This window comes from Sebastes umbrosus, chromosome 23 (assembly GCF_015220745.1).
Source record: "Sebastes umbrosus isolate fSebUmb1 chromosome 23, fSebUmb1.pri, whole genome shotgun sequence".
Classification (NCBI taxonomy): domain Eukaryota; kingdom Metazoa; phylum Chordata; class Actinopteri; order Perciformes; family Sebastidae; genus Sebastes; species Sebastes umbrosus.
This window is the reverse complement of record NC_051291.1, coordinates 14,945,541-14,969,689: the sequence shown is the minus strand read 5'-3', so window position 1 is coordinate 14,969,689 and position 24,149 is coordinate 14,945,541. Positions and strand designations below refer to the sequence as shown.

Here is a 24,149-nt window from a genome sequence, read left to right as displayed (position 1 = left end):
AAAACCCGAATCTGTCGCTTCACCAAAGAGGCATGGAAAGCCATAACCGGCATGTCAGCAACAGAATACAGTTTGTTGGGCTTGTGGCTTCCAATTTACAGGTCTGGGAAATTGGATATAAAACTTTTAGAAAGTGTGCATGGTTAATTTTTCATGGCTTCTTCTCCGAGGGACAAGACGCGGCATCGGCGGCTGACACAAAATCGAACAGGTGTCAGACGAGATGAAATATGTATGGCCCACCCAATGGTTGGATTGGCGATGACATTTCCAAACACATGGCTCAATGAATGTTTACACAGTGTGAAAAAAAATTGATCAGTGGGTGCGGTTTAGAGAGAAGAGTGGGAAAAAAAAAGAGTGTTTTTCACCGTGACAGAAATCAATCTGTCCAGAGAGAAAAGCGGGAGGAGTGAACGGGGGAGAGAGTTCAGAGAAGAAGAGACAGCTGGAGACATCGGATACAGAGAATGTGTGTGTTTGTCTGTGTGTGTCACTGCTCAAATTTAATTACAGTATTATCAACTGAAAACGCTTGTCTCTATTTAACTGTAGCTTTGTTACAAGACCTGTGTCTCTGCACGACTTGTATTACTTATATTTTATCAAGGACATTGGACACGTGTGACACTAATTGTGCTGTTTTCGAGGTTGTGTGGGTACAATACGGTGTGAGCTGGGTCTTTTTAGGCGCTGTTCACATGTAGCATCTAAAACCGCGTGGAAAATGCAAGCCGTGCCTCCTTTCATCCAAGGTGCTTGAGAGGTTGTGCTCCTGCCGTTACTAAGCAACTTAAACCTGCGTGCTGCGATGATGAAGTTGCGGTAATTTAGCAGTAAGCCTCGCTGACTAAACTAAAACGTAACTATTTACTGTAGACTGATATTTACGGAAGTAAAAAATATATCTGCCGGCTGTGATTGGTTGTTCCTCATCATATGGCATGCGGAGCAGCGTTCCAAAAGTTGAACTATTTATATCTCGGGGCGCAGCCGTCACGCCCTGAAAAATATGTGCTTGGGAACGCTTGTGCATCGTGACAGCGTCACTCCCGCATTTGAGCGTTCCTGCCGCATGTCTACATTGACAACAATGGATTTGAGGGCGCAAAAAAACGCTGCATGTGAACGGCCTCATAGAAAAGTAAGAGTGGGTAGTACATTCATCTTGTGTTAATGATTTATTCAAGAAGTTAGAAAGCTGAGGGTGATGCAGAGTCAGGGTCTCTTTGTGCTTTTTTTGATGGAAACATTACATCAAAGACCCAGAAGTTTCTCCCCTCTGTCTGACTCATGTTACACAGTATTTTGTCTTAATCTCTCTACTTTCTCCACAACTTTCTCTCCTGCTCCACCTTCCCTTCCCCTCTTCAGCAGCTATATTAAATTCAGCCTTGTCTCTTTCTTCACTATCTGGCCATTGTACTCACGGAGAGTTCAAAGTCACTCTCAAGTACCACACCAGTTGTAAAGTGGATCACACTTGCTTTTGAAGTCAATCCCTTAAAAAAAAAAAAAAAAGGAGATATTCCTGTCCTCCTCCCTCCCTTCTCTGTTGCTCCTCTCACCTTGTCCTATCTGGTCTAATTTGGAGCCGGAGACGCGAGGTGAGGCCGTATGGAGATGAGGCGATGCTAATAATGTGGCAGCACATTTGATGTGTCTGAAGTGTTTGTGGCCAGCGAGGCCGGCCCTTTGATCAGCAACTAACTTGATGGTTTCTCAGGTTCAAGGAGACGCGGAGCAGACGGACAGGCGGGAGAAAAAAAAACACTGGCATACGAGAGGATGAGAGGACGCACTTTGGAGTCTCAAGAGGCCAGAACAAGAGATGAAAAGTCTATTTGGTCTCTTGTTATGTTTTAGAAATCCTTTCAACTACTCTGAAATTGTGTCTTGTCTCCCTGGGTCTGTCAGAGTTGTCATGCAGGGTCCTGTGGATGCTCGTCACCAGATATCCTCTCTCAGGTGGGAGCATCCAACTGCTGCAGGATCACACAGCTTTCACCCTGGACTTCCTCAAATAATATTGTATTTTTTAGCCACATATTTGATATTTTTGTGATTTGATTGACTTAAATTACTCCTCATATTATTATTATATATATATTATATACTGTATTTTTGCATATATAAGGATCATACATGTAGTTTCTACTAGTCATGTATGTAGCTAACTACATTTACTCAAGTACTACACTTAAATACAATTTTGGGGTACTTGTGCTTTACTTAAGTATTTCCATTTTGCTACTTTATACTTCTTCTTCACTAAAACTCATAGGGAAATATTGTACTTTTTACTGCACTACATTTATCTGAGAACTTTAGTTACTTTACATATTTATAATTTGTATTAATAATCTAAATCAACTAATAAATTATGATATATTCTTGTAGATTAAGCTGCCCAGCAGTTAAGTATTTAAAATTTGCTACACCATAACCAGCTGCAGTATTAATGTGATACATACAAGAATACAGCAATAATTATAATCCAATAATATAATATATATTATTCTGACATAGGCCATTCTGCATATTAATGAGTACTTTTACTTCTGATACTTTAAGTATATTTAGATAAATACTTTTGCACTTTTACTCATCTAAGATGTTGAATGCAGGACTTTTACTTGAGTATTTTTACACTGTGGTATTACTACTTTTACTTAAACGTTGTGAGTACTTCATCCAAAACTGGTGTCTACCAGTGCACCTGGTCTTAGGTTCTCTGACACAGATACTACTGAAACTTGAAGATGTACACAAACAGGTCGGCTTACCATATTTACTCGCAGAAGTCCGAGACACAGTGGAGTTGTTTACTGAATTGTAGGCTGTGACTTGTTTGGGAACCAGGGCCATTACTGAATTATCAGGTACCTGAAAAACAGACACACAAACATGTATTATGCAAATGACTCCTCAAAACAAAAGCCATTTTGTAGATTTCTAACACAATCAGAAAACCAATAGATCACTGTGTTGGTGTCATTTTCTATATTTCCCTCCATCTATTCTGGTTTCATTTGGATAAACAAGAGAATATCTTATTACCCTTATGAGCTCCATTCAGCCCACACATTCATATGATGAGTGACAGGGGGAGGGAGAGAGTTTAGCAGAGCAGAGGGGATATCCCACAGTCTCTATTCAATAATACCTTTCCTCTAGGGTTGGCTAGTGTGTGTGTTTGAGTGTGTGTATGAATGTGTGAAGAATCAAGCAGTGCGTGTGTGTGTGTGTCCGTGTTGGTCTATGTGTAAATAAGTGTGTGTAAATGAGTCAATCGGGCGCTCCTCCTTCCCCAGTCAGCCAAACAGGTTTCAATTAACACAACTGGGATGTACTCGGTCCCAGCCGTGCCCACACACACACCCACACATACACACCCACCCACACACACTATACCCCTATTCTGCATAATCTGGCTACTCGTGCTGCAGGGTAGGGCAGGGTTAATTGAAGTGATCTCTATCATGGTGTGGGTGGATGGGACTGGGAATAAGGACCAGGGGCCTTTTGTGTGTATACGTGTGTGTGTGTGTGCCTTATTAAGATTGTATCATTATGTCACCCAGTCACCCAATCTGCTCCGTATGCATATTATGTTTATATTATTGTAAGCAGGAGGCCCACGGGGCAGATCTTGTGATTCCTTTGTGGGACTGCGGACCCCCCCGCCCCCAACTCTCCTGCACCCTTAAGCATGCTCCCTGATCACTGCTCTTATATGTTGAATGGATATACAACGAGCACAATGAAAAGGAGGAGTGGTATTCTGGGAAATAACGATTGGAGGAGAGGATAAAGACAGAAAGGGGAGCAAAGAGGAAGAGGACGAGAGAAATGTCTCATTTATGGGATGGAAAGATCTGATATGGCAAATGCCAAATGTTTGCTTTAAGTGACGTTTTCCTGAACAAGAAACCGGTGACGCAAGCTGCCACACTGTAACTGAAGGCAGAATGAGCGGGTTTAGTGGGAGATCAAACCAGATCAATCTGATAAAGGAGAGCACATGATTCTATTGAGTCTGTCTGGTTGCTCATATTAGCTTCTAATAATACAAATATGAATAAATCCTATCTGGAGGGCATCTCAAGACCAAATACAGCAGCACATCTGGTTGCCAGAAGTGGCACCAATCAATACAGTGCATCAATGGATTTGATTAGGAAAGCGACAAGATCTCCTACAAAATGATTCATAGATTTAACATTTCAATGAAATAAAGTTGTAGAAATACGAGTGGAAAAGTATAGAATTCTAGACGCCCTTGACTGACTGTGTTTGTGGCGTCCCCCTCCCTTCCTTGCTCTTTGCGTAGCCTCCTGACAAAATTTGAGTGGATGGGAGTGTTTCTTTTTTTTCTCCGGTCTGTCAAGGATAAGGCGCCCTTATTCCCCGGCCTGAAAAAATGAATTAACTTCTGTCTTCATTATCTTATCTCGGATTCAAATCAGCTCCCTAATCCATTCCACCCTCGCCTCGTACTCCAAGCCTGTTGACACTCGCTGATGCTGACATTTAATTTAGGCACGGCGCAAACTGCACTTGGAGGGGGGACAGTGGCTGCTTGCTTAGCTGCTTGAATTATTAACACCATGTTGACAAAGCTGTCCTGTGTTTCTATCCAGTCTCATTGTGGTTGGCTGGACGGACAGTCGCTACTCATGAGGCTCAAAACACCTGCAGATAGTTTGTCCGACACGGCATAAAGGCATTTGTCGTTAATGTGTTTATCCCTTACCTTGTGCTATAAACTTTGCATACTGTACCTTGTGTGTGTCTGTGACCACTGATGTGTCTATTCTGTGCATGAAATCTATGCCAACGCTAATCCATTTCACAAAGAAGACAACACTTGGCCGCCACATCAGATTTTATCTCGAGCCCCTCTCCCCCCTCTCTACACACAGGGGATTACTTCCAAGTGTCTCTGTTGTTGGTCAGTTCCCTGCCTCGCCCCGCCTCATTCCCCTTCACCTGACAGATAAGTTGTGGTCGTGGTGTGTGTGTGTGAGGGGTGTCTCCGTCAGCTGAGAACTTGCACAACTAAATGGCTGGAAAAGTACTTTGACTGAATTGTCCATTCGATGGTTTTAGAGCTTAGTGCAGATCATCAGGTCACACAGCTTTAGAGGAGGATGTGGAGGGGGAGTTGAGAGGACAGACATATATATTATAGATTGAGGTAGAATGGTTAAATATCAGCATCTTGTGCTTGGTATCATTTTCTTTTCCTTAATGTGTCAGAGACGTGTTTCGGCATTGTGTTTGTGTACGTTTGTTGCGAAAATGAGATGAAAACAACTGTACCTTGATGTGAATGCCTTCAAATAAAAGATGTAATCTATCCATTATAAGCTCCAGAGGATGTCTCTGTAGATGGCAATCATTCTTTTCTATTACTCCTTTCTCTGTGAAATCTAAAACTTTACAAACCCTTTGTACTTCTAAAACCTCAAACTCCAACGACTTTGAAATTTTACTAAAAAATGTAATGGTCAATGGTAATGATTTATAAAAACTTCCAACCATAGATAAACATGGACCCCAAACATACCTTGATTCAAGTTCTTTAACAGGTAAAATATTGGGGTGCTTATTTTTTTGGGCAATATAATGAGTTTGATCCACGTTTTAGAATATACAGTCATAGACATACCGCATAGTGGTACAGCATGTTCAGTCTCTTCCAGTCACCTTCGATCTTCGTGGTGACGTCTTCATCCTGCAGGATCATGCGCTGTCCTCGACCCTGACGCCATTCTGCAATTGCAAGGGTGAAAAAAAGAGAAAAAGATCAGGATATCACCAACTATATTCACACAACACTTCTGCTTTGACAATATTTACTTTTTACTAGGGCTGTCAATCGATTAAAATATTAAATATTGATCAATCGCATGATTGTCCATGATTAATCGCGATTAATCACACATTTTTTATCTGTTCAAAATGTACCTTAAAAAGGAAATTTCTCTAGTATTTAATACTCTTATCAACATGGGAGTGGACAAATATGCTTGCTTTATGCAAATGTATGTATATAATTATTATTGGAAATGAATTACCAACCCAAAACAATGACAAATATTTTCCAGAAACCCTCACAGGTACTGCATTTAGCATAAAAAATATGCTCAAATCATAACATGGCAAACTGCAGCCCAACAGGCAACAACGTCTGTCAGTGTGTCAGTGTGCTGACTTGACTATGACTTGCCCCAAACTGCATGTGATTATCATAAAGTGGGCATGTCTGTAAAGGGGAGACTCGTGGGTACCCATAGAACCCATTTTCATTCACATATATTGAGGTCAAAGGTCAAGGGACCCCTTTGAAAATGGCCATGACAGTGTTTCCTCGCCAAAATTTAGCGCAAGTTTGGAGTGTTATTTAACCTCCTTCCCGACAAGCTAGTATGACGTGGTACCATGATACCAGTATCTTCACTCTAGCTTTAAAACTGAGCCCGCTACAACCTCCGGAAGATCGATTGCATTAAAGAAATTAGTGGCAATAAAACAAATTTGTGTTAACGCGATATCGCAAAATCTTGCCATGACGTTTGGCGTACTGATATGCCTTTGGAACAAGAAACAGGACATTTTCCACTTCTGTTTTTTACCACAGCAACAGTTAAGACGGATAAACAGTTGGTTGGAAATTATATTGTGTAACTGGGACTAAGAACAGGTTGAAAAGTTCTGATGACACTAGTTTTAACTGCAGGCATCTGTACCTTGTAATTCACATCATGTATACTGGCTGCATGTGTAGCAATCTAATTCTCTTCAGGGATTAAAAAAGGTTATTTTGTAACCTTAGTTTGTAATTGTTAGATGAAAACATGAACTACATCAACACCAGAAAAAGCATTAGCAAAAAAAGAAGAAACCATCACAATCAGTCTGCCAGAAAACTAGTTGTCACTATCTCCATCTTCATCTACTGAGGCTTTTCTTTGCTTTCTTCAGAACAGTCATCTCACATTGTCATGAAAAGCCTGAATAGAATCAAAAAGAGGTAAAAAAAAAAATAAATAAAAAATGGTAGGAGTAGAAGAGAAAGACAAAGCAATGTAGAAGCAAAAGAGAAATGGCACACGTGAGAGATAGTAACAACAGGCGAGTTAAATTAATCACCCACTCTACTCTTTTTAGAATCAAGCTCTCCCTCTTAACTCCTTTCCATCTCTTTTGCTGGTGCGATCGATGGGTGTGATTACGGCTTCATGCCCAGGGCTTGTGCACTTCTTTTTTCCATCTGCAGCACCAGCCCTTATGCTCCGCTCTATATTGGTCCCTGCTCTCCTCTTCTCAAACCCACATCCACTGCTCTAAGCCCCCCTGCCTGGCTGTTCTTATTGTTATTGCTGGGAGCTTTGCTAGAAGCACACCAGACTCATATCCACGGCAACGGGATGTGGAGAAAGTAGAAAGCTGCAAACAGAAAGCGACTGCAGATCACCTCATTTCCATACTTTTTAACAAGTAACTTCCAGTGCACATGACAGTGTCTTTCATTTAAACAACAGGATGGCGTTTACATGACCTTACAATCAAATTACATCTACATTACATACACACCAGGCTTCCCCACATCTGTGCAACCCTCAGCACAAAACAAAACAAAGAGCTTTGATAGAAACCAGCAACATTATCATAAGTGGAAAAAGAAATCTCAAAAACAAACAAGCAGATGATGCCTCTATTCTTTCTGCAGAGTTTATGAATACGTTATTGTGTCTGTGCTCCTCGCTGTGCTTCCCTCTCGTGTCGGCCACTGTCATCTCCTATTCTGATCACAAACTGCAAAACAAAGCGGCAATCACTGTGGCGCATGATGAGGCCCGTCTTCGGAGGATCGACCAGAATTGTGTTAGCAGTCTGGAAAAAAAATGTGCGGGAAATAAATATTCTCCTGTTGTTTTCTGTCTATACAGTACATCTTCCCATAAAGATGCAAATGAGCGCCAGTCTCCAGCCGAGGCTCCGTACACACATGAAGGGACGAGGGAAAAAAGAAAGGAATAAATAAAAGAATAAACTTGGTGTGAAACCGGAGCAAACTGAGATTACTTCGATTCCCAAATCCAGTGGCCGCCGCTCAGTAGGAACAGAACAGTGTGTGTGTGCGTGTGTGTGTAGACTTGCATTTTAAACTCACACACACACCTAAAGAGATAAGGGCGTTGGGGATTGTATGGAAGCTGATGGTGAAGAGAAAGGCTTAAGGTTGCTGTTGTACTCCACAGAGATGCATGACACACATTTGCTACTGGTAACATGCACATAATGGCACACACATACACACACACGGGGCCAAGCTTCTTTGTTCTCAGGCCACATCTTCTCTGAAGGATTGCAGCAGAGGGGGAATCAAAAACAATATCTGGGATAACAACACTCCTGGCCAATCTGTCTCAGGACAGGCCTGCCACAATCTCATTACTCTTATCAGCCACTGCAATCAGTCAGTCTGTGTGTGTGTGTGTTTGTATGTGTGTGTCAGAGACCACGAGAGCCCCTCTCCAAGTTAAAAAGTGTGTCAGAATAACAAATCAATCAAATGAAAAGACCTGTTTCCACTGAAGCATTATCATCGACACAAATAGCCCAACACCAAGAAATGCTAATTACACCAGCATGACTTGCAAATTAAAAGAAAACCTACAGGCGTGAAAAGATACGTCAATCATGTTCCTGTCTGTTTATGGACTCGTAATTAGGAGAGAACTTCTAATCTGTGCAGCACGCCGGATACATACTGTATACACATGTACTCTCGTGAGCCTGCGTTGACTCATCTCCTCTCTCTTACTCACAATCACACACATACAGAGCGAGTGGCCGGCTAACTCTGACAATTTCCAATTCCCTTTCGTAATAAAACAATAATAGAACAACACATCCTGCCCAAGGGGGGGCCATAAAACAATTTTATCCAGGAGTGTCGTCAAAAGGCTAAACCAATCTCTTCACTTAGCTATCACACAGGCAGATTCCCCGCGGTATGCACTCAGCCCACCTTAGACACGGGGCTGGTTATAAATATGCTATTACGAACACACAGCAGGGGCCTGGGAAATCCATCCGGCAATATTAAACCATAAAAAGCACAGCATGGTGCAGAGACGGCCTCTAGATATCGGCAGACAAACAATCATGGATAACGTTGTTATGCTCACAAACATGCATGTCTGTGTACATGCACTGTACACACACACATAAAGTGTACCAAACCCCCTGATCACTAGTTGTATTGCTGAAAAGGTAGATCATTGCACCCTTTCCTAAGAGAGGCCCCTTAAAATCATTTGCAAATATAGTGGACCCAAGTTAGATACAATTGAGATGCCCAAGAAATACAATTACACAACACAGAGAAAATAACTGCATACTGTAGCTGCCCATAGGGGTCATAAATGGCAACAAAGGCCTGAATTCATATGATCAAGTCCTCCCTACACATCCTATCCTACTCAGAAAGAAAGAAAGACCAAAAGAAAGAGAGAAAGAAATAAAGAGAAGAAAGACAGACAGAAAGAAAGAATGAAAGAAAGACACAAAGAAAGAAAGAAAGACAAAGAAAGAAAGACAGACAGACAGACAGACAGACAGACTGAGAAAGTAACAAACAAAGAAAGAAAGAAAGAAAGAAAGAAAGAAAGAAAGAAAGAAAGAAAGAAAGGGACACTACCAAAATGATTTTGTAGGGAAGAGATCAGTGGGCGTCTCGATTGATTAGCTGATCAATCATCTGACTCAGACGCTGGTCGACAAGCAAGTCGATCGATGGGACGTTTGGGGAGGAGGGAGACCGATCTCAGACATGTGAGCCAACAGAGCCAGGATGTCAAGTCTCCCGAGGTTGAAAAGAAAGCTACTTCTCTATATCTAAGAAGACTTGTACTTTTTAAGAGGGGCTGGGAGGTGGAGGGGGGGCCTTTGTAAAAATCAATGGGTGTCTAAGTTCAGCCTGCTTTTCTCCAGGCGCGCAGATGGGAAACACTGCATGGGTAGAAATGTTTTGACAAGCTGTACGGTAACTACAGGGATGCGCTGGAGCAAGACTACAATCATGACAACTAGATTTATAAATACCCCATTATCATCACGTAAGTACATAAAGAGGTGAAAACTCTTCAACAGCCAGTCATGACAGGACGACAGTAGATAGAAGGACCGTCGTGGTAACGTTTGACATTAAACTATTATTTATATATAAGAAGACAAAGATTAGTACCCAGGTCCATGTCGGAGGCTTTTAGGCGGTGGGAGTGTGGGACGTTCTTGTAGATGGCGTCCAGGATCTTCTCCTTCACCTGGCTTATGGTGTCACAGTTCAGCACCTTCACCTGGATCTCTGGGCTTTTCTCGTTCTCTGGATGGATGCAGTTCACCACCTGTAGCAGAAACACACAGACTTATTTTCCAACTTTCTATAGCTGAGGATTTGTGACTGCAGCAGATAAAAACATCTTTCCAAGTTGATTTAGTGCAAAGGATAAATTGCGCTACATCTAATGCATGTTTAATCTTTTGAGAGAAGAGGTGTGTGTGTGTGTGTGTGTGTGTGTGTGTGTTAATAATGTTGATTGCTCGGTGGATTAGTACTCAGTGGAACTGAAATCATTTTGTGTTCGCCAAAGGGTCTTTGAGAGAGTTGCAAGAAAAGATCATTCACCGGGGAAACTGCTTTTTCCTCAGAGCTTGAAGAGAGACAGCAATGTGCTACCTCAATAGATGAGCAGTAAAGCAGCTAATTATAATATTATTAGCATATTCATCAGGACTGTCTCCAGGTGTTGATGGAATTATCCGAATTACAAGATGAGCACAGACACATTATAAATGAGAGGGTCAACGTGTTATCTTCTAACTTAAAGGGATAGTTCAGGTGTTTTGAAGTGAGGTTGTATGAGGTACTTATCTATAGTCAGTGTATTACCTACAGTAGATGGCGGTTGGTTCGCCCCCAATTTGGGGAAACAGACCAGAGTATCGACACAGGAGCAAAGCAATGTACTGCTGTAGATGGGGCCGGCAGCAAAACTGCCACTTTAAAAACGGCTCACCTAAAAAAATCAATATCTCTTTAAGTGTACGCTGTATTTAGAACATTTTCACAGCCTTATCTTGCCATCAGACAGCCCTTTCCAACGGGCACTAAACTGAAAGTGAAACTTATCTATGCTCTCTTCAAAGCCACCAGACTCCATTGAAAAAAACAGTACAGATAAATTTCACTTTCATCTCAGTTCCCCATCGGAAAATATTCTAAATATAGTGTACACTTAAATGGATATTAATTTTTTTTAGGTGAGCATTTCTTTTAGGTGGTAATACATTTTGCTGTTGCCACGTCCACTATGACTATGGATAAGTACCTCATACAACCCCACTTCAAAAAACCCAAACTCTCCCTTTAAAGTGTAGTTTCTACACAGGTCTATATTGTGGAAAATGGGGTGGTGAGTTGAGTATTGGTGATTCTGTTGTAGAAGGCCAATCTGAAGCAAATTTCCAAGACGTTTTTCATTTTGTCCCCATTACCGTTCACCAAGGATATTGATAGAGTATGAAAATCTATACAAACAGATGTGACACTAGAAAAGAAAGACGGAAGGACTAAACACGTCAGAGTGGAGAGAAGATGACCACAGATAGACTTGGGGAATAAAAGAGAGGTTCCAGAAGGAGAGAGCTTCATCATCTCTCAGCTCGTGCATACATATGCATCGTCTCTTTCCTTCCTCCTCATCCCGAAGCCCCGCTCTGTTCATTGACAGCTCCAGTATCAACAGAAAGTGAGGTCGCCGCTCCTATGCCCCCTGCATGTCAAGCGTGACAATGACAACTTTATGTCCCGTTGCTCATCTCATGACCAACAACCCATAACCACCCTTTTTCCTCTCCTCTTGTCCCTGAAAGCATATTAAGCGTCCCCTTTTAGCCCTTGGACGCCCGGGCCGGTGAACCCCTTACCAGCGTCTTGTAGTCAATCTGTTGTCTGATGAGCTTGTCCTCGCTGAGCGAGTAGCGGGCCTCTCCTGTGATGGAGTCAATGGGGCCTTTCTCCATCTGCTGCTTGATGGCACAGAAGAGGGAGAAGAGAGGTTCGCCTGCACACTCCTGCAACGAGGTTTGGAGAGAGAGGAACAGAGAAAAAAGTTTGGGGGGGAGAAAGAAAACTTAGTTTGAAGCCATTTTAGCCATGACTCACTGACAGCAAAGTTTAATAACATCTGAGAAAATATCTATCCAAAATGTTGTAGTTGCTTTTTGTAATGTTTTCCCAGGCTGCCTCGCCTCCAGAGGCCATGTCTCAAACTATCATTCCCTTAAATTAAAGAAAATTGTACCACCTATCAATATATACACTTTGCAGAAATGAAGCCAGAGTTTGGGGAAGATTTAATGGATAAAAATTGAAAAAACGTCATAAAAGACTATTGAAGCCACCCCCGTCTTCCCTCCTGAAAACAGTTGTTTATCAAACAGAAGAGATTGGCCATTTATCATTGTTTTTATTCTCCTCCCAGCTGCAGTAAAGAGATGGAGGAGAAAAAACAGGATGATGGGGACATTTTTTGTTTACTCAAGGGTGGAGAGGAGTGGTGAATTTAGCCTTTAGTGAATGCTGGTGCCCTATGGAGTCAGAGGTACTCCTCCTTAATGGCACATCCACATCAGCATACATGCTAGTTGAAAAAGGACAACAAATTATCTAATAACTCTTAAAAGTAGATACGAATGGAAGACTAGCAGATGCAAAAAATCTTTCTGAATACTATGAAAACAGTTATATTCATTTACCTAATTATATCTAAAGGTTTTTAGCTTTAGTTCAAAGTTTACGTAACTGCCATGAAGAAGTAGACTTCCTGTATTTTTGAGGATGTTTTACAGGCCCAAAAATACATGGAGAACTAATAGAGTGCTACAGGAATGAGTCCTGAAACCCGGTAATGAGTTAGCATTTTAGCACTTTTGGTTCCCTCATCTGGAAGTCAATGGGTTTTTAGTTAGATGCCTGAAATAAGGTCTGTTGTTAACACAAGCTTAACGTTTTATTCTACAATATAAAATACATCAGTAAATATCTCACTTGTGAATTTTTAAGCTTTTACGTGTCTTAAAAAAGGCGGTTGCTAACAAGTGGCTAAATGAGACTACTAAATGTCATCACACCGGCTCGTCCGCCGTTACAGCCTCGTTGTGTATACTCGCGCTCCTGCGACCGTGGTGTAGTTCGTTTATAGCCGAACGTTAGCTTTTTTATTTCTGCCGATTGCATTCGCGCTTCAAAAATCATAAAAGTGATGTTCATTTGTGGGGATTATTAAGTATCATAAACGTTTGTTTGCCACAGAGTTTATTTTGGAAAAATCCCACTGGCTTTTTGTTGAGGGAACCAAGGCGATGCTAACTTCCGGGTTGACTTAGAAAAATACTTCATCCCTGCAGCACTCTATTGATGTCTATCACAATCACAATTTACAAATTTGATTTTTGCTAATTTGATTAGCTATCAGTTAAGCCAGCAGTGAGGTGACAGTGATTTAATCAACTTGATTGGGGCTTAAAGTGTTCAGTAAAGTAGAAAACAAAGAGTTACCTTCAGAAACTTGTAGAGGAGGAACGTAAACCAGTTGGTCAGCATTTTCTCTGCTACAGACTCGGTCCTGCAAACAGATAGACACAAAGCACATAATGAACATATGATCCCCCACGCTCTTATTACCATCATAAATATTCAACAGCGTCATCAAATATTCTGCTAAAAATGATGACCGCTGCTAATGAATGGGCTTTCGTTACACAAATATAATTGCAGAGACAAGAATTGAGAGAGCCTTTGCAAATACGATGGCCTTTCAGACAATCTTTTTCGGCCGGCTTTTATGCTCAGGCACGCCAAGGGCAGCTCGTCTACGGTGGCGGGGATTTTAATATGAGGCAAAGCAATTAAAAGCCTTTATTTGATCCCGGTGGATTGATGTCGTTAGGGGCTGGATCGGCTCTGTAATAACACTGGCCTCATTATCAAGCGCTCCCTTGCCTATTCACTGGACTAACACTCGATCCGTGCACAATAGAAAGTGAATGAATACATCTCCCTCTCTTTCTCCGCCTGGCATCCATGCTCCACTGGTGTGGCAAAATGGTGTGTGTCTGTGTGTGTGTGTGTGTGTATGTGTTGACCTGGGCCAACAGTGTGATTGATCCCGTGTGAATGACTAATCTGCATACATAATAACAACAGCGGTGGTGGCGAGGGGAGAAAGAGGAGAGGCGAGGATCGGATATCCTTTGACAACAACCTTCTTGACCAGCAGCAGGGGTGTGTGGGTAATCTGTCAGAACACCTCAAACACACACACACCCCTCCCTCTCCTTTCAATGAGCAACTACCATAGGCATCAATATTTCAGGATTAGTGTCCATTGTGTCTGTGTGTCGGTTTTGTCCCGTGTTTCAGCTGCCACCTGCAGCCCTCCCACCTTTCACCATTCAGACAGCCTCTTTAAGGGGCTCCACACGGAGGCATGATGGGGGATATAATGTCCGCTGTGCCAGTGGGCTGGCCTGGCACCCCCCGCCAACGCTGGCACAACACCTGGGGGGGATTAACTTCCTGCCTCTCACAGTGCCCGCACTTTTATACTGCCGCCCTTCCTCCGTCCACGGATCCAACGGTCAACAAGGTCACTTTTCATCTTTTCTTTCATGTGCCCTTGCTCTCTTCCTCCCTCCCTCTGGCTTCCCCACTCTGGATCCTGTAATCATACACACTTCCAAATCCTCTCCATTTCCACAAATGTAGCCCATCTATCAAAGGGATGAAAGGAGCATGGAGAAAGGAGGAGGTGCACAGGGAAGGAAGGAGGGAGGGAAGAAATGAATGAGAAGAAATGGCTTGGCTGAGTCTGGCCTTCCCTTTTCTTCTCTCTAAACTTCCCTTTCCTTACTTCCAACAGATATTGTGTCTTTGTGTGCCTGTGTAAGTGGACAAGTGTGCAGCTTTTTTTTAACGCTAGCGTGCAAAAAGCACAAATTAATCCCACTGTGTATGTATTCAGAAATTACCATGTGTGCTGACTAGTGTTTATTGTGTGTGTGTGTGTGTGTGCCCATGCTTCTGGCAGCGGGTGCCGGCCCTGCTGTAATAAGAAGTCTTGGCACAGCCCCACCGGTTTGCTTATGCTCATTCTCGATCATAGCACAGTGTATGGGGAACAAGGATAAAAACGGCACTGTGACGGAGCTGCTTTAAGATCTAACGCTAGCATTTGGTGTTACAAGTTTCAAACAATCTCCTCCAAACCTCTCCTCAGCTGCTACTCAAAACACAGAGCAACCTATGTTTGGGTTAATGCTATGAAATGTGCCGTGGCGTGTTGGCATGGCGAGGCTTGCCTACTTGGCAGCCGGTCAGAGGGGCAGTGGGCATTGAGAGTGATCTAGAGCGGAGGGGACCTGGCAGTGCTTAGTTCCCCCTGATTACCGAGGTAGGGTTGATGGGAATCGGTGCTTCATCACACATTTAACGTTTTGGTTGGCCGTAGCTGCCAGTAACGTGTATTTGTGTGTCTGTATGAAATGGGCACTTTCTGGAAAACTGTTACTTCCTGGAGATCTTTGATAGTAAATGTGGGCATAAAATCTAACCAACAACAAAGTAATCCGGCCCATCTAATCAAATCAAACAGCCTCTCTCTTTTACTGATATTACTTTGGTTTACACTTTAGAACGATCCCTCACTGCGAAGCAATTACTGTTTTTGTCCTCCAGTAGCATCTGCAAACGCTTATTTTGTCAGACCAACAATTTCTCATATTTAAAAAGCTGGAATCAGGGTGTGTTATGTTATGTTCCCAAACATAAAAAACAAAGAGATTACACCTGCAGTGGGCAGAACGTTTTTGGCATCATTGGGCAAAGAATTCCATAATAACCTTTCAGCATATTGTAATTCAGGCGTTCTGAGAGATAACTAGACTTCTGCACCTCCTCATGGCTCTGTTTTCAGGCTTTAAAAAATCGAGCCCGTGACGGGAGACTTTGGCCAATTACTGGTCATTTTAGAGAGAGAGAGCGTTCCTATTGGCTGTGCTCGGGCTGCTGGGTGGTGCTTGGTATTTCCTCAACTGTTCTCAACATGGCTGCCGGGATCACAAACTCTCATTTTACAGCTAAACAGTACACTACAAGATGTTTCTGAAAACATTTGAGGAGAGAAATAGGCATTACAGTAACAGAATATTGATTCATATTTGATCAAGGCTGCCTAGTTTGACTGTTTGATCGGAGTTTGCGAGTGATTGACAGCTGCTCAGAGACGGCAAGACTCCAGCTCGGCTCTGATTGGTTGTTTTCCTCTGCTCTGTGAAATCTTGCAGATGCCATTAGGAGCACCGGAGGACACAGAGGCATGATTTTTTTTCAGATTACCTGTCTCATGCACTACTGTCAGGATATAGTGACTGTTTAATAAAAATAACTTTTTTAAATCCTATTCGCTCCATTTCTACCTACTGTAGCTTTAATCGCAAGGATCCATCCTTATAAAAAGGAGCGTTGGCAGCTGTGTTAACCGAACATGTAACTGCATCTGAGATTCAGTCACATGTTAAAGAAGCACAGCTTGAGATCAGAAATCATTTCCATTTTCCACTCTACCTCCCGGTGAGGACGATTGGTCATCACATGTGTCAAACAAGTCTCACGGTGACGGCTAGCTGCTTGACGCATACATGCACATACAGTTATGACATTTATTCTGTCTATTCTAATCTATTACTCACACATATAGTTAAACAAGGGGCTCTTTAACCCTGTGTGGTGATTGTGTGTCCGAGCCAAAGCAAGGCTGTGATCAACGCAAGAACATATTGGGCTGTCATCTTTTGACCAATATCAAAACTGCTTTTTTTTAACACATCAACTGCAGCCAAACTAAACTTACGGCTGTGGAGAGGCTGTTTAACTCTGCACGACAGGGAGAGGGATGGTGATGGCGGTGGGGGTGGGGGGGAGGCGAGTGCGAGGTGGAGGAATGAAGGGAATTGAGGAGTTGCAGGAGGAGAAATGCAGCGAGGAATGCGACAGATGGTTGTGGAAGGCTCTCGTTAGTTAGCTTGCCTGGTGGTTGTGCTTCAGCACAGGTTGAGATGGGACAGATGGAAGGATGTGTGTGGAGGGAGAGGGAAAAAAAAGACACACACACAGATTTCTTGGAAGAAGAGGCAGTGGGTAGCCGTGCTCAGATGCTGTGCCAGAGACACCCTGCTCACGCACTTTAAGCATTGATTTAGCAATCAAGAAAAACAGGGGAGGGGGGGAGCAAGAGCTGGGAATATAGATTGAGAGAGCGAGTAGAGGAGAGATAAAGATGGTGACGGTGTGACACAAGCATCAGAACTGAAGATAAATAGAGGAGAGAGCAGTGGAGAGTGGGGGAGAATAACACCTAAAATGAGCAAACATGGTGAAAGAAAGAAAGAGAGAACAAATTAAAGAGAGAGAAGAAGAAGAAAGGTTGGGGTGTTATCTTTCCAGACAAGATTAAGCTTCTTCTTCACAGCCTTATGTCTGTGTATCTGGGCTATTTTCAGCTGCTACCCAAGGACACACCAGTCAGCCCACACTATAGGGTGGCGTAGCTCGCTCCCACTGCCTCATCACATCTGAAATGCATGCTGGGATGTTGAAGGACTAACAAGCGCAGCCGAGGAGGAAGAATGAGATGAAGACAGTTTGATCAGGGCCCGTCACAATCGTGTGTGTAACAAATGGGCAATCAAACTGGGCGTGCATTTGTTGTAAACATGTGCTCTCCCTTCGGTGCTGGCTGAATGCGATGGCATTTTTCCCCAGGTTTTCCTTGATGACAAGGGAAGAGAAGGAATGTGGCGAGAAAGTGCGATCGAAGACAGTGTGTTGTATTTGGCCCGTGCTTGAAGAACAGTTGTTGGTTTGTCTTTGCAGCACTTCTAGCGACTATTTCTTTGAGAATTTCATCCTAAATTCACAATCAAATCAAATTCTGAAATGACGGATCAGCTGTCAGTGACTGACAGTGTTTCCCTATGATTAAGACCGCTTGTATTTTTTTGTAGTATGTGTTTTAATTTGAATTAGATGTAGTATATTTGTGTAGACTAATAAACTTCTGGCATATGAGATGTATTTCTCTCCATTACCTAAAATGTATGGCATCATAAAGTTTGAATTATGTAAACAGAAATGACTACTGACAGTTAATTTGTCCATTGCTTTGTACTTGATGTTACTGAGCTTGGTACTAATGAGACGACTGAACGTATCTTGTTTGAAGCGTTGAGTATTTGATGTAAAGTTTAGCAGCCTATTTTATCTGTAGTTTGGAATTTATCTTATAATTATTATTACTTTCAATGTGTACTTTTATTTATTATTATTTATTTCATTTATTTATTTAGATATATCTTATTTTCTTCTTTATAATAACTTTTTTTTTTTTTTTTTTTACCCTTTTTGCATCGGCAATGGGTGATAGTTGGGTGGGAGTGGGCTTGGTGGGGAAAACACCAAAATATGGAGGACATAAATCAACGATATGTGCACATAAAGATGCTGGCGACATGTAAACTAAGTGATGAAAGAGCTGGTCTCACTACCTGCCTCCATGCCCTAGTAGTCAGCTCTCCTCACTTGTTGACACGGCTTTAAGTGTCTCCATTGTCCTTGACTACCTCTCCCTGTCTCGGCTGTACACGCCATCTCTCGTGTTGTATCTCCTGCCAGGATCAGCGGTTACTCCATTGTTTAGCGGCTGCACCATGCTCGGTGAGCTCTGGTTGCAATTAATCACGCCTGCTGCCCAGACAGCATTAATCTCTCTCTGCATCACCAAGTAGCGTCTAAACAGGCTTTCATTAGATGAATATGCCCACTGTCTTGTGGATGGTACGAGGACAGCATTCATTTCAGTCCTCTTCATGTTATATATACTTGTCGCATTTGTGTGTGTGTGTGTGTGTGTGTGTGTGTGTGTGTGTGTATTTACTGGCATAGATTAGTTTTTAGCCAGAGGGAAAAATCTGAATTTTAATTGAAACGAGAGTCGGACAAATTAATTTGTGACATGCCTGTCAAATCATCTGGGAGTGTCAAGACTTGACCAACGACCCCCAAGCAAAACAACATACAATAACATGTGTATACAGTATGTATAGACACGTATGGAAACATCACACACATACACAACAGCTGTGAGGAAGCTGGTTTACTCGAGTAACTACAATCACCACATTTACCAAACACCACAGGCAGGAAGCGTAATCACATACAGTGCTGTGTTCAAGTGCACGCCATTAAAGCTTTCACTACAAATCCAAGGGAGGATTGTGACTGTGCCGGAGTGCGAGCTTTCACAATTCTCCCTTTTTTCATAAATTTGTATTTTTTCTTTCCTCTTGAGCTATTTGAAATTGGATTCACTGCTAATTAATCATAATTATTTTGCTAATGATGTGCAAAGCAATGCACTCTGGTTGTCTCTGAGACAGAGCCAGCAATTCAAGGTCACCGGAGCTAATCCAAACATGTCACAGATACGGACACAGGCACAGATAGAGTAGCATGTCCTGTCCTTGATAGTAAAGGGTTGACATTTGGCAGTACGAACCTTTATCTCTATCCCCAACCAAGCACAATATATCCCAAAATTTAAAGAAGTTGAATGTGGATTTTATAGTATTTAAATATGTAGCATAGGGCTTTTGACTTTTTATCAGTGGGGAAAAAGGAGGAGAGAAATTGGGTTGGACCACTAGTGGACCCCATGTTCGAAGGAGACGCAGCAAAAGTGCCCTATTGGATGCCTCTATGGTAGATAAAACATGATAAAGTGCCCTTAGTGTGCCCTTCCAGTAGAGAAAAAGTGATAAAGTGCCCTCTAGGATGCCATTCCAGTGGAGAAAACATGAGCTGCCCTCTTGGATGACCCTACGGTAGATAAAACATGATGAAGTGCCCTCTAGGGTGCGCTTCCAGAAGAGAAAACGAGATAAAGTGCCCTATTGGATGCGCTTCCAGAAGAGAAAATGAGATTAAGTGCCCTATTGGATGCCCCTATGGTAGATAAAACATGATAAAGTGCCATCTAAGATGCCATTCCAGTGGAGAAAACGAGATAAAGTGCCCTCTAGGGTGCCCTTACAGAAGAGAAAACAAGATAAAGTGCGCTCTTGAGTGCCATTCCAGTGGAGAAAACGTGATGAAGTGCCCTCTTGGATGCCCTTCCAAAGGAGAAAAGGGGATGCAGGGCACTAAGGGGTGGTCTTAAAATGGAGAAAAACATGATGCAGTGCCATATAGGCAACCCTACATGCTGGAAAACTTTATGCGCGTCGGTGCCCCTTTTATTTTTTTCGCCCCTGCCCCTTAGACAGAGTCCCCCACTGGGTTGGACAGTTTTTTCTTGGTTTTATAATATGCAGCAAAACAACTACATATAAAAATGGCCACTACCAGCTGTGTAACTTTGTGCACTTGCTAGACAGTGACAGGGGAAAAGTTAAACTCCGGTTCTCACCTGCGGAGCAGCAGCTTGGGGTGGTTCTTGCTCTCAAGGTTGCGGTCTATGAGGTCAGACAGCAGGTGCTTTAGGACGTCAGTGGCGTACTCTAACTTGCTCTGCAGCACCGTCATGATAAGCGAGGCCACGTTGCCGCGGTCCCTCATGGAGAAACCACGCTGGGCCTCCAGAGTGCGAATGAAACACAGCAGGAAGACCTTGTTGTTAATGAGCTGGCCGAAGAGCTTCAGCCCCTTCTCCACTTGCTCCTGGCGGTATCCTGGCACCTGTGAGGAAACACGAGAAATGTTCATGATTGAGACACATTAAAAATAACAAGCAGGTAAAAAGGAAAGGATTCTGTGTGGCACATTCATATAAAGCCAATTAGTCAGTTCATTTGAATGTAATATTAGCCCTCAGCCTCCCGGAGGTAACATTAGTTTAATTGTGTAAACACAGTTTTATACACATAATCACAATCAATATATTCAGATCAGGTTTATAGATATACTATATTAACACACATGAGAATTTGTCTAGTAGTATTTAAAGTACTGTAGTACTTAAAGGTGCAGTTATCAGTTAATAAATCCATCCTCATAAATAAGGATGGAAAGAGGAAAGAAAGAGAAAAAGAAAAAAGAATCTAGGGAGACGAGGAGTTTAACATCTTCCAGCTTTTGTTGCGTATGTTTAGTCTGAAGGTTGAGAATAAAGGCAGGAAAACGCTAAGCCTCTTGAGGGAATGTTTATTACGTCGATGCTGCTGTGTTCCACACTAATACAAGTAGAAAGCGAGTGCTGTGATGTGAATTCCCCTCGTCTGAGCCCAGATTGTCCCTGCACCATTTATACTAGTCACTTGCCGCGCATGCTTCCTTTCTCAATTTCTTTTCATAAATAGCACCTATTGAGATTATGGTGTGTTTTTTTTTTATCTGTCAAGAGCACTTGTGGTAAGACAGCATCTCTTTGTACTCAATGCAGCTGTCAACCAGCATATGTTCTGCCTTTTACCTTTCCTGGAGGAACCCCTTGTAATCTGCTGGGAGCTATTGTTAAGTTGCAAGTCTAATTTCATACCGCCTGACAAGATGTGTACAACGTTTGTGTGTGTGCACCAGCATTTGCCTTTTTTTGTGCATATATACAATACGAGCGTGTGAGTACAGGCACGCGTTGAAATCTGTGTGTGTGCATTTTGTTCTGCCTTCTTTTCCATCTACTCAAATAAACTGTGAATTTTTTGTGGGTTACAGACCCAACAGATATATTGTACAGTACTGTAACACAATATGTTTAACATGTCTCTTAGGATTATGGAGAGAGCATAAAAACAGCAAAAAAATCCTGACCTACACACTCTCCAATCCCCATAGGGTCACAGGAATATTTGAGTTTGGCAGGCTCATAGGTGGAGCGGTAAAATGGCAACGACTGCTGAAGCCGAATCGTTTCCGTACGAATCAAGAGGGAAAGTGGGAAATATAATGGCTTGAAAAAAATCATACAAGCAAAATGGGATTCAGGCATAAAGTGAAATTGTTGGGGAAATAAATTGTTCGGGGGGAAAGGAAGTGATTTTTGACTACTAAGAGTAAACCTTAACAGTTCCAAAGAACAAATAAAGAAGCAACCTTTATTGAGCTGACACATGCCAGACTATATCTTAATATCTTCTACATGCAATTCTCATTTTAACTGAGTGCTTGTGTGTGTTTTTAAATACTTCAGTACTGAGCAAATCCCACTGTTTCAGTACCTGTGCTATTTCTAAACGATCTACAACCCACAGTCAAAAACTTGACTTCAGATTATCCGACACATCAATAACAATTAAGCAGCGATCAGCCGCCTAAGACAAGCCTGCTGCTTCTTTCATTAGGCTCCTATCCCACATTATACTCCTCATACAGTTCGACATTTATACCAATTAAAACATAATTAATATTGCTTATTACTGGGAAATTCTCATCAGGGATAGAGTGGCCAACCCTGAGGGCAGTGAGATGGGGGTCCATCATTCTCTTAATGGAACAAGACGACCTGCTCAATTACGGCTGTCTATCAATGTCACCACCGGGGATAAATGACTTGATTTTTCTTTTTTTTTTTGCTTTTGCTTTTCTCCCGCTGATTGACTTTTAATTTGTTTTTGAGGTGGAGAGAGAAAACGGAGCAGCGTCTCATATCGTTTGAGTTATTAATGAGAGCGCGCTCCTGATTTGAGGGCTGCCTTGTTTGTTTTCTTGAAAAAGTGTCGTTGTCGGCCGTCAAAAGGCTTTTGTTTACCAGACAGCAACACAAACAACATCGGCGTCAATTTCACCTACTGTGACCCACCACATTGTTAATTTGCTTGTTCATTTTGCTCTCTTTTCAAATAAGGCTAATTGCATTGAGATTGTTATTTGATAGAGACTGAGGAACAGGCAAACACACTTGTGTTATTTGCACTATTCAAATTGAATGGGAAATTGGAATGAACTTCTTAGACCTAGCTGTCGTCTTTCAAGAATCCCTAAGAGCTGCTGATCAACACAACTAAAGAAATATCTAATCAATGGAAATGCTGCAGATATCTGCCTTCAAGCATTTGATTTTTAAGCCCTACATGTATGTACAACGTATTGTAGAATCTAAATATTGTTAGGTTAAAGCTTCAGTAGGCAGTATATTTTTGGCATCATTGGGCAAAAATTCCATAATAACCTTTCAGCATATTGTAATTCAAGTGTTCTGCGAGAAAACTAGACTTCTGCACCTCCTCACGGTTGTTTTCAGTCTTTAAAAAATCTAGCCCGTGACGGGAGACTTTGGCCAATCGCAGGTAATTTCAGAGAGAGAGCGTTCCTATTGGCTGTGCTCCGGCTGGTGGGCGGTGCTTGGTATTTCCTCAACTGATCTCAACATGGGTGACGGGTCACAAACTTTCTCATTCTACAGCTAAACAGTACACTACAAGTTGTTTTTGAAAACATTTGAGGCGAGAAATAGTTATCAACGTAACATAATATTGATTCATATTTAATCAGCGCCGCCTAGTTTGACCGTTTGATCGGAGTTTGCGAGTGATTGACAGCTGCTCAGAGACGCTAGTTCTCCAGCTCGGCTCTGATTGGTTGTTTTCCTCCGGTCTGTGAAATCTTGCGGATGCCATTAGGAGCACCAGAGGACACAGAGGACACAGAGGCACATAATTTTTTTTTTTCAGATTACCTGTCTCATGCACTACTCTCAGGATTTTTAAATCATATTTGCTCCATTTCTACCCACTGCAGCTTTAAGTCTAGCAATGTTTTAGCCAATTACAAGGTGTTCATTTATTAAAATAGACTGTGACTAAAGGGGGCACACTCCAGCGAAACATTCTACCATACCTCCAGATCTCGGAGTACAGGATGTTCCTCGATGCCTGGGAAGAGGACCCTCATGGTGTAGGTCCTGTAGTCCAGGAAGGGGATTCCTGCTCCGTCTAGATCACTGGTCAGCTCATGGATGTCTGTCTGGAGCTCTGCAAAAGCTGACGAATAAACCAGATACACAAACCAGTTATTTCTCTAC

General features: G+C 42.3%; 1 protein-coding gene across 2 annotated transcripts in view; it reads right to left on the bottom strand.

The window, feature by feature from the left end:
* The window catches only part of plxna4 (plexin A4), a 288,054-nt gene that overhangs the window by 18,348 nt on the left and 245,557 nt on the right, over positions 1–24,149 (bottom strand). For both annotated transcript variants that reach the window (XM_037759850.1, XM_037759849.1), the window contains exons 21-27: positions 23,966–24,108; positions 20,601–20,869; positions 13,637–13,703; positions 12,004–12,150; positions 10,262–10,421; positions 5,675–5,778; positions 2,787–2,886 (exon numbers count right to left, since the gene is read on the bottom strand). In XM_037759850.1, the coding sequence (XP_037615778.1) occupies positions 2,787–2,886; positions 5,675–5,778; positions 10,262–10,421; positions 12,004–12,150; positions 13,637–13,703; positions 20,601–20,869; positions 23,966–24,108 (990 nt within the window). The remainder of the gene's footprint in view (positions 1–2,786; positions 2,887–5,674; positions 5,779–10,261; positions 10,422–12,003; positions 12,151–13,636; positions 13,704–20,600; positions 20,870–23,965; positions 24,109–24,149) is intronic.